The sequence below is a fragment of the Pristiophorus japonicus genome, chromosome 9 (assembly GCF_044704955.1).
Source record: "Pristiophorus japonicus isolate sPriJap1 chromosome 9, sPriJap1.hap1, whole genome shotgun sequence".
NCBI classification, from domain to species: domain Eukaryota; kingdom Metazoa; phylum Chordata; class Chondrichthyes; family Pristiophoridae; genus Pristiophorus; species Pristiophorus japonicus.
The window spans coordinates 115,623,110-115,641,050 of NC_091985.1; the positions used below are offsets into that span (position 1 = coordinate 115,623,110).

The window sequence follows — 17,941 nt, forward strand, 5'->3', positions numbered from 1 at the left end:
AAGAAGAAAATTGACAGTCACAGTGTAGATTTAATACTGAAACACATGATGCACAAGAAATTTCATTATACGTATGGGAAATGGGGGCAGGGGCTGGGGTGAACCTAAGAACATAAGAAATAGGATTAGGAGTAGGCCATACGGTCCCTCGAGTCTGCTCCACCATTCTACACGATCATGGCTGATCCCGTGGGGCGGTGGGGCACAGTAAGTTTGATACTGGACTTGCATCTGCGAGCCTGGGATCATATTCAGTCCGAACTGATGGGATTAAAGTCCCCTCTGCATGTAAGGATTCTCCAATTTGATTTGGACAGTCTTACTGTAGTTCTAAGTAGGATGCATAAAACTGCCCTTAAATGAGCTCGACTTGACAACATTATTGAGACAAGCCTAAGGATGACTGGTTTGGAAAATGCCACAGTGGCGCTTTTCTGAGGTTGGGGCTGAGGGCAGAGCACAGGAAACTTTACCCAACATCTAGCTGTAAATTTACTGGACATGGAAGTGGTTGATGTTCACATCAGGTGCATGAAATGTGTTCCATTCTGCAACACTAACATCTGTCACTGTGATGAGCACAAGAATCGAAGGCTGTCTGTACGTCTGAGCTCTAACCCTGCAGTTTTGACTGCATGGAAACAGATGTAACATCAGAATTTACATTTAAATTTTTTCAATTTAAAACAAAGCACACAAAGCCGTTTCAACTATTTTATCTGTTTAACACAAATAAAACTAGAACAAAGTTTAACCTTATGTAAATGTATCAGCACCAATTTCAGTTGATTGACAGTCCCCACATTTACTTAGCTAAGCATAAATCCAATACATAGGGGTCAAGTTTCGGGCTGCGCCTAGCCCCGCGAGCCACGCCTGATTTCCACGCTCAAAACTGCGCCGAAAACTTACCTCGGTATCGATCCAGGCCCTCGGCGCGGCGCAGCACGAGCTGTGGGGGGGGTGGCGGGGGGGCGGAGCCAGGTCCTTGTGCTGAAAACAGAGCCGGGACCTCTGCGCATGTGCAGTCGCTCCAGGCGTCCGAAACTGTGTGGGAGGGGCCCGAAGCACGCCGCCCCTAGCCCTGGCCGAATGGCTCACTGGGGCGGCGAAGATCAGGCTGCACCTCCCTCCTCTTCAGCTCCGGCTCTGGCTGTGGGCTCCAGCTTCCTCCCCTGTTCAGCTCACGCTCCCTCTGGCTCTCTCACCCACCACCCTCCCGCCCCCCCCCACCCCCAGCTCCTGCTCCGCTGCCCGAGGTCCCCCCCAGCTCCCGCTCCGCTGCCTGCTCCCCCCCACCTCCAGCTACCGCTCCGCTGCCTGCTCCCCCCCACCTCCAGCTCCCACTCCGCTGCCCAACCCCCCCACCTCCAGCTCCCGCTCCGCTGCCCGACCCCCCCACCTCCAGCTCCCGCTCCCGCTCCGCTGCCCGCTCCCCCCCACCAGCTTCCGCTCCGCTGCCTGCTCCCCCACCTCCCGTTCCGCTGCCCGACTCCCCCCAGCTCTCACTCCGCTGCCTGACCACCCCCCCCCCCACCAGCTCCCGCTCCGCTGCCCGACCCCCCCCACCTCCAGCTCCCGCTCCGCTGCCTGCTCCCCCACCTCCCATTCCGCTGCCCGACTCCCCCCAGCTCCCACTCCGCTGCCCGACCACCACCCCCCCAGCTCCCGCTCCGCTGCCTAACCCCCCCCCCAGCTCCCGCTCCGCTGCCCGACCCCCCCCAGCTCCCGCTCCGCTGCCCGACCCCCTCCCCCAGCTCCCCCCCCCCACCAGCTCCCGCTCCCCCCCCAGCTCTTGCTCCGCTGCCCACGCCCCCCCCCCACCACCAGCTTCCGCTCCGCTGCCCGACCCCCCCTCAGCTCCCGCTCCGCTGCCTCCCCTCCCTCCAGCTCCTGCTCCGCTGCCCGCTCCCCCGCCCCCAACCAGCTCCTGCTCCCTCTTCTTTCCCTCTCCCCCCTCCCCCTCTCCTCCCTACCCCACCCCCCTCTCCCCCCTCCTCCCTCCCTCCTCCCCTCACTGCCAGAAACTGATAGACACTGACAGACAGAGAGAGAGACACACACTGACAGACAGAGACAGAGGGAGACACACTGGGGGGGGTCCGTCCGAGCACGCTGTTGGAGGGCTCCCGGTGCTGCAGTCGGCGAGTAGAAACTTAATTTTTTATTTATTGATTTTTAAATTTTTTATGATTGATTTATTGGTTGATTTATCATTTATTATTGATGGCTCTTTATTTGTAAAAGTGATGTGTTTCATGTTTGTAAACTTCCCTTTCTCTCCCCCCCCCCCCCCCCACCATCTCTCTTCCCTACGCCTAATTTTTCTAAGTGTAGGCAAGGTTTTTGTGAGCGTACAAAAAGCTACACTTACTCCATTCTAAATTAGTTTGGAGTAAGTTTTCACTGCCTAAACTTTCAAAACAGGCGTAAGTGGCCGGACACGCCCCCTTTTGAAAAAAAAATCTGTTCCAAAATGAAACTGTTCTAACTGACTAGAACTGGGGCAAACTAAATGCCGAGAATTGCAATTTCTAACATACTCCATTCTAAACCAGTTGCTCCAAAAAAATAGGAGCAACTCAGGCCAAAATTTGACCCCATTGTAACCAATTTCATGAGCTTAAAGTCAATCTAAATCACAAAAACCATACTGAGGTGTAAGCAGTACATACGTATCAAAGACATTCAGCAGCCAGTTCAAACACATGTCGACACAGAGTGGCACATTGACCAAGTCCTTGTGGTTTTGTTCCAAGCCATCATAAATGGTCGTTAAACAGTTGATCACCTCAGTCACATTTAGAAGTTGCTCATTTTGAATCAGTTTGTGCTGTTCGAAGATGCGATGTGCTTTGTGCAGCTCCAACAGATCCACTACAAAGGATGAAGAAAATTCAGTTCAGTAATGGTTTTAACTTACTGCCACAGTACCGAAACGTCTCATCTTAAAGTCACAAATGACATCCGACGTGACTGTGACAAAGGTACAATATCCCTCCTCGGCCTTCTCGACCTGTCTGCAGCCTATGACACAGTTGACCACTCCATCCTTCTCAAATGCCTCTTCACTACCGTATAGCTGGGTGGGACTGCACTCGCCTAGTTCCACTCTTATGTATCTAATTGTAGTCATGAAATCACCTGCAATGGCTTCTCTTCCCACTCCCGCATGGTTACCTCTGGTGTCCTACAAGGGTCTATCCGTGGCCCCCTCCTATTTGTCATCTATATGCTGCCCCTCAGCGACATTTATTTGAAAAGACAGCGTCAGTTTTCACATGTACACTGACGACACCCAGCTCTACCTCACCATCACTTCTCTCGAACCCTCCACTGTCTCTAAATTGTCAGACTGCTTGTCCGACATCCAGTACTGGATCAGCAGGAATTTCCTCCAATCGAATATTGTGAAGATTAAAACCATTGTCTACGATCACCATCATAAACTCCATTCCGTAGCCACTGACTCCATTCCTCTCCCTAGCATCTGTCTGAGGCTGAACCAGACTGTTCATAACCTTGGCATCATATTTGACCCCGAAATGCCCTTCCGGCCACGTGTCTGCACCGTAACCAAGATTGCCTATTTCCACCTCTGTAACATCACCCATTTCCGCCCCTGCCTCAGCTCATCTGCTGCTAAAATCCATGCTTTTGTTACCTCTAGACTTAACTATTCCAACGCACTCCTGGCTGGCCTCCCACTTTCTACCCTATGTAAACTTGAGGTCATCCAAAACTCGGCTGCCCCCCGTGTCCTAACTTGCACCAAGTCCCATTCACCCATCACCCCTGTGCTCGCTGACCTACATTGGCTCCTGGTTAAGCAACGTCTTGATTTTAAAAGTCTCATCCTGGTTTTCAAATCCCTCCATGGCCTTGTTCCGACCTATCTGTAATTTCCTCCAACCCACAAACCCACAAGATATCTGTGCTCCTCTAATTCTGGCCTCTTGAGCAACCCTGATTTTAATCGCTCAACCATTGGTAGCCGTACCTTCAGCTACCTCGGCCCTAAGCTCTGGATTTTCTTCCCTATACCTCTCCGTCTTTTTACCTCTCTTTCCTCCTTTAAAGTGCTCCGTAAAACCTACCTCTTTAACCAAGCTTTTGGTCATCTGCCCTAATTTCGTCTTGTGGGGCTCAGTGTCAAATTTTGTTTTATAACACTCCTGTGAAGTGCCATGGGATGATTTTCTATGTTAAAGGCGCTATCTCAATAAAAGTTGTTGTTACTGGAACTATCCAAACAAAATTTACACATTTTTATTTCTGTCCTAGAAATAAAAACAGTGATTCAGAAAAGTACTTGGGAATGACAGAAAAAGGCCGCCTCATCCTAAAATACACTAAGTCAAATATAATCGGGGAGCTGTCAGCAATACTATATGTTGGTGTTGTTCTGTAGTTCTATTTAGTCACTTCTGTAGAATGAAGGTGCAGGAGGGCTAGCACTGTACATTGCAAGCTCTCTTTAACATTCGTGGTGCAGGATTCAGAACAATTAAACCAAAATGTCTACACTCTTCAACCTACATACATTCTCACCATGTTTAAATCTAATACTTATCTTATCTCTCACGCTAATTAGTTGTTTCACAGGGCCTCAAACTGTGGTTCCCCTCATTCTTCCCTTCTGCAGCCTTTTAACTCAAGCTTGATGTCACAATCATCAATTATTGATTTACATATCTTAGAGGTGTCTGCACTTTGGGCCTTGGCCCTTCACCTAGATTTTGCAATTTTTTTTTAAAGTTGCTGTTTTGTCATATTTATAGGACATTTTACACTGCCTTCCACAAACAACTAACAGTTCAGCAAACTTCGCTGCAATTTTAGTTCAGCATACAGTCAAATTAAGTGAGCATCACTGAGTCAAAACTTGCAATGCCAATTGAACCATCCCAATGTAACAGAAACCACCATAATTAAAATCCTGTGGCGACGTAAAGGATGCAGCCCCCAGAGTTGTGCATCAGTTTGAATGACTAGAGAGACTTCTCTAAGCATCAATCACGCACTGCATGGGAAAGAGAGGAAGTCATTCAGCATTATAGTTGCACTCAAGTGGTAAAATGGACACTAGGACCAACAGTGAAATGAATGCCACACAAGTGTCTTACATGAATGTTAAACACCAGAGGCAGTTCACATTTAGAAAAAACTGCAAAATCTATATGACTCCTGGTGAACCTGGTTGAATAAATTCAATGAGATCCTGTATCTGTTGGCACCCACAGAGTTCAAGGAGCACATTTCTCATTTTGTAGTCTATCTGGAGCTCCCCTGCTGCATCAGCAAGGAAGCGGCTGGGAAGAAGGTACACATTTCAACACAATGACCCAAAATATGCATTGCTATTTCAAATGAACCTCAAAGAGGAAATGGGTGAATGTGCTAAAACAGGATGACTGATCTCTAGATTCAAATTTCAATAAAGTGGCTGTACAAATTCCCTGTAACCAACAATTCTACTGCAACAATGGCAAGAAATAGAATATTAATGGCTTATCGCACAGCAAAAGAAAGCTCCAGGTTGATTCCTTCTTACTGAAGTACAGCAACCATTATGTGGGCACACACAAATGCATTTTGCTGTGAAACAAATTCATGATCAAAACTGCATTTTCAATCCCTCCCCAACAGCTTCAACTTAATTTCAAATTCACAGACAAGGGGTAACTCTGCAAGATTCTGGTCTCTTCTAATTACCTCTATAGTCGAATCTCAAGAATGGAGTTATTCTCCGACAGCCTCCAACAAAATATCCACATTGTGTAACTTTGAGATAAATGCATTAACCACGTAACATAGGATTCACGTCAAGCTTGTTTTTTTCCACTCTTGTTTAACTTCCTGGCCTGTCTCCTATGATTTCTCGGAAGCGATTAGTCTATCGCTGTATCAGAACATTCTTTAAAAAAAATTGATTCCTCAGCCAGATCTTGATATGGAAACTGGACAATTCCAGTTCAAGATCTGAATTCCACACCACAAAACTATGCTTGAACTTTTCAGTCATTTAAATCAGTGGTTTCAAGGAGGACCACCGATGAGATGAAGTAAAGTCTGAAATATTTGCCGGAGACAACCAACAACTACTTTATATAGCACCATTAACGTTGTGAAACATCCTAAGGTGCTTCACAGGAGTATTAGGAGAGAAAGAAATTGACACCAAGCCGCATAAGTAGAAATTAGCGCAGGTGACCAAAAGCTTGATCAAAGAGGTAGGTTTTAAGGAGCGTCTTAAGGAGCGAGGTTTGGCAGGGAGTTCCAGAGCTTGGGGCCTAGGCAACAGAAGGCACGGCCACCAATGAATGAGCGATTATAATCAGGGATGCTCAAGGCGGCAGAATTAGAGGAGCGCAGACATATCGGGGGCTTGTTTTTCTAGTTTGCACACCTTTCTGAAATCTTAGGCAGCTTGATGACTGTGGTTGTAAATCAGCTAGGACTACATAAATCAGCAAAATCCATTAAAATGCAATCGACTAAATGAGATCATAGAAGATAAAGTTGCGAGAGTCTTCAGATGTAACTGAACTATGGTCTCTATCATGAAAATCAAGACGCATAGAGGCATAAACCTCTTGAAAAACTATCCTGGTAATTATATTAATTACAAATGTCCAGATTCATTCTTATGAAAAAAAATCTAACTACTCTATTGTTGTTTTTTCAAACACCTGTATCTTAATATGACCCCGTCCCCTCTTGTATCCTAAACTAGGCCAAGAGGATTGCAAGTAATATATTCCCAGACCTCCAGTTCGGGTAAGTCGGCAGGCCCCGAGAGGTCGGCGAGTCGGCAGGCCCCGAGGTCGGCGAGTCGGCAGGCCCCGAGGTCAGCAGGCCCCGTGAGGTCGGCGAGTCGGCAGGCCCCGTGAGGTCGGCGAGTCGGCAGGCCCCGTGAGATCGGCAGGCCCCGTGAGGTCGGCGAGTCGGCAGGCCCCGTGAGGTCAGCAGGCCCCGTGAGGTCGGCGAGTCGGCAGGCCCCGTGTGGTCGGCAGGCCCCGTGAGGTCGGCGAGTCGGCAAGCCCCGAGGTCGGCGAGTCGACAGGCCCCGTGAGGTCAGCGAGTAGGGAGTTCGGGGGCCGGTGAGGTGAGTTGGTAAGTAGCTCTCTTTTCTCCATTTCTTTTCAAGTGGTTTGGGAGTTCGGAGGTCGGGAGGCCAGAGAGGTCGGTGAGTTCGGGAGGCTGCAGAAGTCGGTGAGGTGAGTTGGTAAGTAGCTCTCTTTTCTCTAATTCTTTTCAAATAGATTTTAAACTAGATAAGGCTAACTATAGGGATGGCAGTGCAGCTCAGTACCATGGAGTGCACATCCTGCAGCATGTGGGAAGTCCTGGACGCTTCCCGCAGCCTAGACAACCATATGTGCAGGAGGTGTCTCCAGCTTCAATTGCTCGAGCTCCGCGTTTTGGAGCTGGAGCAGCAGGTGGAGTCAAATAAGGAGCATCCGCGAGGCTGAGAACTACATGGATAGCACGTTTCAGGAGGTGGTCACCCCGCAGATTAAAGGGTGCAGGTGGAGGGGAAGTGGGTGACCACCAGACGTAGTAAGTGTGCTAGGCAGGTAGTGCAGGAGTACCCCCGTGAGTCCATCTCGCTTTCAAACCAATATTCACTTCTGAGTATCGGTGAGGACAATGGTGCCTCTGGGGAGTGCAGCCAGAGCCAATTCCAAGGCACCACGGGTGGCTCAGCTGCACAGGAGGGAGGGACGAAGAACAAAAGAGCCCGAGTGATAGGGGATTCTATAGTTAGAGGCCGTAGACGTGACTCTCGAATAATTTTGTGCCTCCCTGGTGCCAGGGTCAAGGATGTCACAGAGCGGACGCAGAGCAACCTGGGGCGGGTGGGGGGGGAAGAGAGAGTAAACAGCTAGAGGTCATGGTCCATTTGCGACCAATGACATGGGATGAGGTCCGACAGGAAGAATTCAGGGAGCTAGGAAGAAAATTAAAAGGTAGTAATTCCGGGTTACTACCGGTGCCATGTGCTAATGAGTATAAAGAATAGAAGGATAGAGAGGATGAGAGGATGAAAGCGTGGCTGGAAAGTTGGTGTAGGAGGGAGGGCTTTAAATTTTTGAGGCATTAGGACCACTTCTGGGAGAGATGGGACCTGTACAAACCGGACGGGTTGCACCTCAACAGCGCCGGGACCAATATCCTCGCGGGGAGTTTAGCTAGTGCTGTTGGGGAGTTTAAACTAACTTGGCAGGGGGATAGGAACCCGAGAACAAATTCAAAAGGGAAGGAGGTAAAGCTGAAATTGGATAGCAAGAATCTAGAAAGCGAATCTGTAAGACAGAGGAAACAGGATTTAGTATGTAGTAAGCAAGGAAGTTGTCCTGTGCTGAATGGTATATATTTTAATGCAAGGAGTATAGCAAATAAGGCGGATGAGCTAAGAGCACAGGTAGACACACTTGGGAGTATGACATTATTGCCATTACAGAAACATGGCTGAAAGAGGGACAAGTTTGGCAGATCAATATTCCTGGCTACACGAATTTTAGACAAGATAGAGAGGGGGGTAAAAAGGTGTTGTTGCGATACTGATTAAAGAAACTATTACAGCGGTGAGGAGGGATGATATGTTAGAGGGGTCATCAAATGAGGCCATATGGGTCGAATTGAAAAATAAAAAAGGGGCGATCATACTGCTGGGCGTGTGTTATAGACCCCCCAAACAGTGGGAGATAGAGCAAATATGTAGGCAAATTGCTGTGAAGTCCAAAAACCATAGGGTAGTAATAGTAGGGGATTTTAACTATCCAAATATTGATTGGGACAAATTTAGTGTAAAGGGTATAGAGGGTGCGGAATTCTTGAAATTCAAGAGAACTTTTTTAGTCAGTATGTAGCAAGCCCAACACGAGAGGAGGCAATCTTGGATTTCGTTTTGGGGAATGAAGCTGGGTAGGTTGAAGGGGTATTATAGTGGGTATTATAGTAGTCAGATTCAAGTTGGTTATGGACAAGGACAAGAATAGGCCTGGAATAAAAGTTCCGAATTGCGGAAAAGCTAATTTAGCTAAGTTAAGGAGTGATTTGGCCATAGTGGACTGGAAACAGCTACTTGTGGGTAAATCAGTGTAGGAACAGTGGGAGGCATTCAAGGAGGAGATCCGGAAGGCTCAGGCCAACATGTGCCCTTAAAGAAAAAGGCTGGGAAATATAATTGGATGTCTAGGGACTTACAGGAGACGATTAAGAAAAAAAGGGACGCTTATGTCATGTATCAACGGCTAAAAACTATAGAACCTTTAGAGAAATATAGAAAGTTAACAGGCAAAATTAAAAAGGATATTAGGAATGCTGAGAGAGCACGAGAAATTCTTGGGCACTAAAATTAAGGAAAACCCTAAGATGTCCTTTAAATATATTAAGAGTAAGAGGGTAACTAAAGAAAGGGTAGGCCTATTAGAGACCATGAGGATAATGTTTGTGTGGAGGCGGAAGATGTTGGGAGGGTTCTTAATGAATACTTTGCATCTGTTTTCAAAAAGGAAAAGGGCATTGCAGATACTGCTATCGAGGAAGAGTATGATATTCTGGAAGAAATAAAAATAGTGAGAGAGGAAGTATTAAGGGGTTTAGCAGCTTTGAAAGTAGATAAGTCCCCAGGCCCGGATGAAATGCATCCCAGGCTGTTGAGCGAAGTAAAAGAGGAAATAGCAGAGGCCTTGACCTTCATTTTCCAGTCCTCTTTGCATCTGGGCATGGTGCTGGAGGATTGGAGGACTGCTAATGTAGTACCCTTGTTTAAGAAGGGAGAAAGGGATAGGCCGAGTAATTACAGGCCTGTCAGCCTAACCTCAGTTGTGGGAAAATTATTGGAAAAAATCCTGAAAGACAGGATAAATCTGCATTTGGAAAGGCAAGGATTAATTAGGGACAGTCAACACAGATTTGTTAAGGGAAGATTGTGTCTGACTAACCTGATTGAATTTTTTGAGGAGGTAACCAAGAGGGTCGATGAGGATAGTGCATACGATGTAGTATATATGGGCTTTAGCAAAGCTTTTGATAAGGTCCCACATGGTAGACTGGTCATGACGGTTAAAGCCCATGGAATACAGGGCAAAGTGTCAAGTTGGATCCAAAATTGGCTTGGAGGTAGGAAGCAAAGGGTAATGATTGATGGATGTTTGTGTGACTGGAAGGATGTTTCCAGTGGGATTCCGCAGGACTCAGTACTGGGACCCTTGCTTTTTGTGGTATATATCAACGATTTAGATTTGAATATAGGGAGTATGATTAAGAAATTTGCAGACGACACTAAAATTGGCTGTGTGGTTGATAATGAAGAAGAAAGTCATGGGCTGCAGGAGGATATCAATCTATTGGTCAGGTGGGCAGAGCAGTGGCAAATGGAATTTAATTCAAAGAAGTGGGAGGTGATGCACTTTGGGAGGGCTAATAAGGAAAGGGTATACATTAAGTGGTTGGCCACTTTATAGTGTAGATGAACAAAGGGACCTTGGAGTGCTTGTCCACACATCCCTGAAAGTAGCAGGCCAGGTGAATAAGGTGGTTAAGAAGGCATACGGAATGCTTGCCTTTATTGGCCGAGGCATAGAATATAAGAGCAGGGAGGTTTTGCTTAAATTGTATAATACTTTGGTTAGACCACAGCTGGAGTATTGTGTGCAGTTTTGGTCGCCGTATTATAGGAAGGACGTGATTGCACTAGAGAGGGTGCAGAGGAGATTTACTAGGATGCTGCCTGGAATGGAGAATCTTAGTTAGGAGGACAGATTGAATAGGCCGGGTTTGTTCTCATTGGAACAGAGGAGGTTGAGAGGAGACCTCATTGAGGTGTACAAAATATTGAGGGGCCTGGACATAGTGGATAGTAAGGGTCTATTTCCATTGGTGGAGGGGTCTATTACGAGGGGGCGTAGTTTTAAGGTGGCTGATGAAAGGTTTAGAGGAGATTTGAGGGGGGGCTTCTTTACGCAGAGGGTTGTGGGGATCTGGAACTCGCTGCCCAGAAGAGTGGTGGATGCAGAAACCCTCACCACTTTAAGAGATGGTTGGATGGGCACTTAAAGTGCAGCAAACTGCAGGGTTACGGACCTATAGCTGATAATTGGGATTAGACTGGATGATCTTTTTTTGGACGGAGCAGATATAATGGTAAGTACTGCAGGGAATCGAATACGGCCAGGGTGATCGCCTGGACTAGTTTCGATCGCCTGGATGGGTCGGAGAGGAATTTTCTCAGATTTTTTTCCCTTAAATTGGCTTGAGTTTTTAATCTGGTTTTTGCCTCTCCCAGGAGATCACATGGCTCCGGTTGGGGTGGAGTGTAGAGTGTTTTAGTATCAGGGGTGTCGCAGTTGTGGTGAGGCGGATTGGTTGGGCTGGGTGCTCTTTGCCTTTCCGTCATTGTTCACAGGTTTATACGTAACCTTTAGGGCTGCTGACCAAGGGCTGTGGGGCTCTTTGTTGGCCGGCGCGGACACAATGGGCTGGAATGGCCTCCTTCTGCACTGTAAATTTCTATATTTCTATGTTTCAATGCTGCTCTAGGACCAATTGCACTGTTATGTGAGAGACATTGGGCAATTCCTCCATGAGTGAGTGCCAGACATGTGACTTCACCCCGCTGGACAGTATGACTGAGTTTGAGCAATCATTGAGCAAGGGACTCAATGGTGCCAACACACATCCTACACTGCTTTCCACAGTGTGCTATAGTCCCAATGTTCTGCCCCCAAATCAGCGCATTATCATCTCTGTCTTGTATTCAGCTGCGTTTTATCTAAGGTACAACTCTCAAATTGGCAGATGTTTGGGCCAATTAACTTTGAAATCAATTTCAAGCTCAGTTCTAAAATGATTAAGGTGAATTCAAATCGATTGATCTGGGTTAATGTAATCTATGAAAGAACTAAACATAGTCTCCGTCAGTGTCTAAAATAATTGACATCTTTTTACAATCTATATTAATGACTTAGATGAAGGGACCGAGTGTAACGTAGCCAAGTTTGCTGACGATACAAAGATGGGAGGAAAAACAATGTGTGAGGAGGACACAAAAAAGCTGTAAAAGGACATAGACAGGCCAAGTAAGTGGGCAAAAATTTGGCAGATGGAGTATAATGTTGGAAAGTATGAGGTTATGTACTTTGGCAGAAAAAATAGAAAAGCAAATTATAATTTAAATGGAGAAAAATTCCAAAGTGCTGCAGTACAGAGACACCTGGGTGTCCTTGTGCATGAAACACAAAAAGTGAGTATGCAGGTACAGCAAGTAATCAGGAAGGCAAATGGAATGTTGGCCTTTATTGCAAGGGGGCTCTGAGGGTTGTAAATCTGTGGAATTTGCTGCCTCAGAAAGCTGTGGAAGCTGGGACATTGAATAAATTTAAGACAGAGATAGACAGTTTCTGAACCATTAAGGGAATAGGGTTATGGGGAGCAGGCAGGGAAGTGGACCCAAGTCCATGATTGGATCAGCCATGATCATAGTAAATGGTAGAACAGGCTCGAGGGGCCATATGGCCTACTCTTGCTCCTATTTCTTATGACATTTGCATACTCTCTATAGCAATGCTCATTTCATAGTCACTAAGAGCTATAGTGCAAGTAATGAGTTGTCTATATGGTTTTATAATGGGCTTGACTTTGCTGTCAAAATACCGGTGAGGCTAATGGCGCTTTCCATTAATTATGTATAAATGGTATAACAACTTCAGGCAAGGGGCAGATGCACTGTTAAATGAATATTCAAAATTTGCTGACCGTGTTGCGCTGCTCCGCCTTTAGCTTCACGAAAATGGCATCTCGCCCTTAGCCTCCCCGTTTTTCTCATCACAGAAAGTTAAATCTTATTACAAGCCTAAGCACCCTTTTAATGATGTGGTAAGTGTTAATGACTGCCAATCAACCTCCCTTTCTTACTCATTCTCTTAATCCAATATTTCTTTTCCTCGCTTTATTTCTCCTTCCTTTTCTGTCCTTCCTGTGATTACTTCCCAATCCTTAATTCTCTTTGGTTAAAGAGATATCCTGTTGGTTGCCCTGTTCACTCGGGTCCCAGATGCCCTGTTTCCCTCAGGGCACCGTTACCAGCTCACACTTTCAGCAACTTTGTAGACAAAGATTTTTTGAGCTGAAGGGTGCAGGGGCAGGTCTAACTAATGGCCTTACTGCTGCAAAATCAGCCCATTGTAACCAGTTATACCTGACAGCAGACATGCAAGGAATCCCACAATAAAATAAAACTGAGATTACTGACAATAGAATATGTGGAGTCACTCACAACAAAGTGCTTTCTGTAGTCGGCGGATCTTCATAGCTGTCCGGTAGGCTGAAAAACGCACATTGTTTAAATCACCTGCATTCAAAAGAGAAATTTAGAAAAATGTTCAAAGATGAGCACAACCATTTCAACACTCTCAACTGCCTTAACTAATGAATAGGAAGAGGTGAGGAAATGCTGAGGAATACAAGGCAGAATGAAAGGAAATGAAAAATAATTAGCTCAATTCTTATCTATTAAACATGAAATTCACCACGCATGCTTTTAAATTAGCCTTTATAAGCTCTCTGTTCTGAAATGAATCTACTATTGTAAGGACATGAGACAGTAGGATACATCATTACCTGCAAACTGGCTGTTGGTATATAAGTGAGGGATAGAAGGAGTGACTCAGAGACCCTGTTGGGAATTTGGGAGAGAGGAAAATAAACAGACACCTTATACTTAAGAATGGGGTAGAGGGAGAGGGGAGAGAGATGGACAGACTGACAACAACTTGCATTTACATACCACCTTTAACGTCGCAAAACATCCCAAGTTGCTTCACAAGAGTATTATCAAAATTCGACACTGAACCACAGAAAGAGATGACCACAAGCCTCACAGAGGTAGGTTTTAAGGAGCATCGTAAAAGGAGTCATAGAATCCTTACAACACAGAAGGAAGCCATTCGGCCCATCCAGTCTATGCCTGAGAAAGAGGTCGAGAGGCAGAGAGGTTTAGCAAGGGAATTCCAGAGCTTAGGGTGAAATCAGCTGAAGAAACGGCCACCAATGGTGGATCAATTCAAATTGAGGATGCACAAAATGGCAGAATTGGAGGAGCGCAACGATCTCAAAGACTTGTAGGGCTGGAGGGTATTATAGAGACAGAGCGTGGGTGAGGACATGAAGGAGTTTGAAAACATGGATAAGACTTTTTAAATTGAGGCGTTGTCAGCCAATGTAGGTCAGCGAGCATAGGAGTTTTGGGACTTGGTGCAAGTTAAGATACAGGCAGCAGAGATTTGGTTGACCACAAGTTTATGTAGGGTGTAAGATGGGAGGCCAGCGAGGAGAGCATTGGAATAATCAAGTCCAGAGGTAACAAAAACATGAATCAGGGTTTAGCAGCAAATAAACTGAGGCAGGGTCGGAGTCAGGTGATGTTACACAGGTGGAAGTAGGCAGGCTTGCTGATGGAGTGGATATGTGGTCGAAAACTCATCTTGGGGTCAAATACACCAAGGTTGCGAAGAGTCTGGCTCAGCTTCAGACAGCTGTCAGCGAGAGGGTGACTAGGGAACGGAGTTTGTGACGGGGATCGAAGACAATGGCGTCAGTCTTCCCAATATTTAGTTGGAGGAAATTTCTGTTCAATACTGGAAGTTGAACAAGCAGTGCGACAAATCAGAGACAATGCAGGAGTCATGAGAGGTCGTGGTAAGATAGGACTGAGTGCCGCTGGTGTACCTGTGGAACCTGACGTGTTTTTCGATGATGTCGCCAAGGGGCAGCATGTAGATGAGAAATAGAAGGGAGCCAAGGATAGATCCTTGGAGGCCTGCAGAGTTAACGGTACAGGAGCAGGAAGAGAAGCCATTGCAGGTGATTCTCTGGCTACGATTCGTTAGATAAGAATGGAACCAGGCAAGGGCAGTCTCACCCAGCTGGACAACAGAAGAGGGCGTTAGGAGGAGGATAGTGTGGTCAAGCATGTCAAAGGCAGGTTAGTTTACGAGGGTCACACAGTCACATAGAATGTTATTGTGACTTTGATAAGGGCTGTTTCAGTACTGTGGGATGGAAACCTGATTGGAGGGAATCAAACATTGAATTGCAGGAAAAATGAGCAGAGATTTGGGAGGCAACAACACATTCCAAGGACTTGAGAGTAAAGGGAGGTTGGAAATGCAGTGGTAGTTTGAAAAGAAAGCGGGGTCAAGGGTGCATTTTTTGAGGAAAGGATTTTTGGACAGCAGATTTGAAGGAGAGGGGAACTGTACCCGAGAAGAGGGAACAGAGAGAGAATGATAGACAGAGAGCGCGAGACAGAGCGAGCGAGAGAGATAGACAGAGAGCGCGAGACAGAGCGAGCGAGGGAGCGAGCGCGAGACAGGCAGGCACGGAGCGAGGGAGCGAGCGCGAGACAGGCAGGCACGGAGCGAGGGAGCTAGCGAGACAGGCAGGCACGGAGCGAGGGAGCGAGCGAGACAGGCAGGCACGGAGCGAGCGAGACAGGCAGGCACGGAGCGAGCGAGACAGGCAGGCACGGAGCGAGCGAGACAGGCAGGCACGGAGCGAGCGAGACAGGCAGGCACGGAGCGAGCGAGACAGGCAGGCACGGAGCGAGCGAGACAGGCAGGCACGGAGCGAGCGAGACAGGCAGGCACGGAGCGAGCGAGACAGGCAGGCACGGAGCGAGCGAGACAGGCAGGCACGGAGCGAGCGAGACAGGCAGGCACGGAGCGAGGGAGCGAGCGAGACAGGCAGGCACGGAGCGAGCGAGGCAGGCACGGAGCGAGCGAGACGGGCACGGAGCAAGCGAGCGAGACGGGCACGGAGCAAGCGAGCGAGACGGGCACGGAGCAAGCGAGCGAGACGGGCACGGAGCAAGCGAGCGAGACGGGCACGGAGCAAGCGAGCGAGACGGGCACGGAGCGAGCGAGCGAGACAGAGAAACAAGCAGCAAGGTTAGCCTTTTCAGTGAACATGAACAAAACATTGCACATTAATGGCATTCAACAGCCTCAGCGCTTTAAAATGAACACAGAATTCAGTAAGTTACATTTCAGCAAAGGATCTGAACTCTGTTTGAGTAACTGATCCACAGTATTATCACAGGTGGGATTTGTGGCTGGTGCATAATGCATCAGAACCAGGTACAGGTATCTCCAAACAAGACAGAGTTCTTCTCTGCCCGTGTACTAAATTAGTACACTTTCTACTCGTGTAAAGTAATGCAGACTTTATCCCTTTGAAACAGCTAAAATTTGGACCACACTCAGTTCGACTAAGTAAACAATTGTAATCTAACTTGCATGTAATTAGTGAACACCACAAGAGATCCAGCACTTACTAATTTTGAACTATGCCTATCATCATCATAGGCAGTCCCTCGGAATCGAGGAAGATTTGCTTCCACTCTAAAAATGAGTCCTTAGGTGGCTGATCAGTTCAATATGAGAACCGCAGTCCCGGTCACAGGTGGGACAGATAGTCGTTGAAGGAAAGGATGGGTGGGACTGGTTTGCCGCATGCTCCTTCTGCTGCCTGCGCTTGATTTCTGCACGCTCTCGGCGATGATACTCGAGGTGCTCAGCACCCTCCCGGATGCACTTCCTCCACTGAGGGCGGTCTTTGGCCAGGGACTCCCAGGTGTAAGTGGGGATGTTGCACTTTATCCGGGAGGCTTTGAGGGTATCCTAGTAACGTTTCCTCTGCCCACGTCTGGCTTGTTTGCCGTGAAGGAGCGCTTGCTTTGGGAGTCTCATGTCTGGCATGCGAACAATGTGGCCTGCCCAGCGGAACTGATCAAGTGTGGTCAGTGCTTCAATGCTGGGGATGTTGGCCTGGTCGAGGATGCTAATGTTGGTGCGTTTGTCCTCCCAGGGGATTTGCAGGATCTTGCGGAGACATTGTTGGTGGTATTTCTCCAGTGACTTGAGGTGTCTACTGTACATGGTCCATGTATGGTTCAGAGACAGGAGGGCGGGTATTACTACAGCCCTGTCGACCATGAGCTTGGTGGCAGATTTGAGGGCCTGGTCTTCGAACACTCTTTTCTGCAGGCGGCCGAAGGCTGCACTGGCACACTGGAAGTGATGTTGAATCTCGTCGTCAATGTCGGCTCTTGTTGATAAGAGGCTCCCGAGGTAAGGGAAATGGTCCATGTTGTCCAGGCCATAATTTTGAACTATGGCTGTACAGTATCCTTAGCTCACACTCTTAAGTTCAACTTTAGGGTTAGAAGTACACAGAATATTCTCTCAAAAGCCATCTTTGGGACTCAGACATAATGTCCATTCCAGTTTTGGTTTGTTCCCCTCCCCCCTGAAAGCACTGTTTCACGCTGGGATAGTTTCACGGGCAGAAGCTTCTCTCTGTTCCTTCATTTAAATGGCCATTCTGTGAGAGAGTGGCTGGGCAGTGAGAAGGCTCTTTAATCAGGAGCAGTGTCACAGTTCAGCTTGATTCAGGCATCACCTGACATTCACATGCTCAAATATTCCTGATTGCCATCCTGCCGATCTCCTCCTCCCGTAATCCAAAGACACCTGTACCATCACCACCGTTTCCCAGTAAACATCAGCCATCTGTTCACAGACTTGTGATCGACCCGAGAACTTTCTTATCTGTGTGGCTCCGTATCCATCAGGTATGACCGTGATCTATTTGAACTATTGAGGAAGCTGCACACACATTATAGTTTTACCACATTTCTCTATTACAGCATATAGAGATGGTGGTATAGCAATAATGTGGATCAACACTTTTTAAATGATACTGTTGATAAATGGGAACATTTTTAAACTTATGTTCAATATGTCTTCGTATTCCTTTCTGAAGCAAAGCATGTTATTTTGGGATTAACGTACAATTTTTAAATGCTTTGTACTCGAGCTGAGTGTTGGTATTTTTATCACGCTGTGAAGCAAGTGTCAGCACTCACCTGACA

The 17,941-nt window shown here is 47.1% G+C and overlaps 1 protein-coding gene across 5 annotated transcripts in view; it reads right to left on the reverse strand.

The window, feature by feature from the left end:
- The window catches only part of LOC139273181 (utrophin-like), a 476,555-nt gene that overhangs the window by 101,389 nt on the left and 357,225 nt on the right, over positions 1-17,941 (reverse strand). For all 5 annotated transcript variants that reach the window (XM_070889721.1, XM_070889722.1, XM_070889723.1 and 2 more), the window contains 2 exons: positions 13,286-13,360; positions 2,676-2,877 (listed from right to left, as the gene is read on the reverse strand). In XM_070889721.1, the coding sequence (XP_070745822.1) occupies positions 2,676-2,877; positions 13,286-13,360 (277 nt within the window). The remainder of the gene's footprint in view (positions 1-2,675; positions 2,878-13,285; positions 13,361-17,941) is intronic.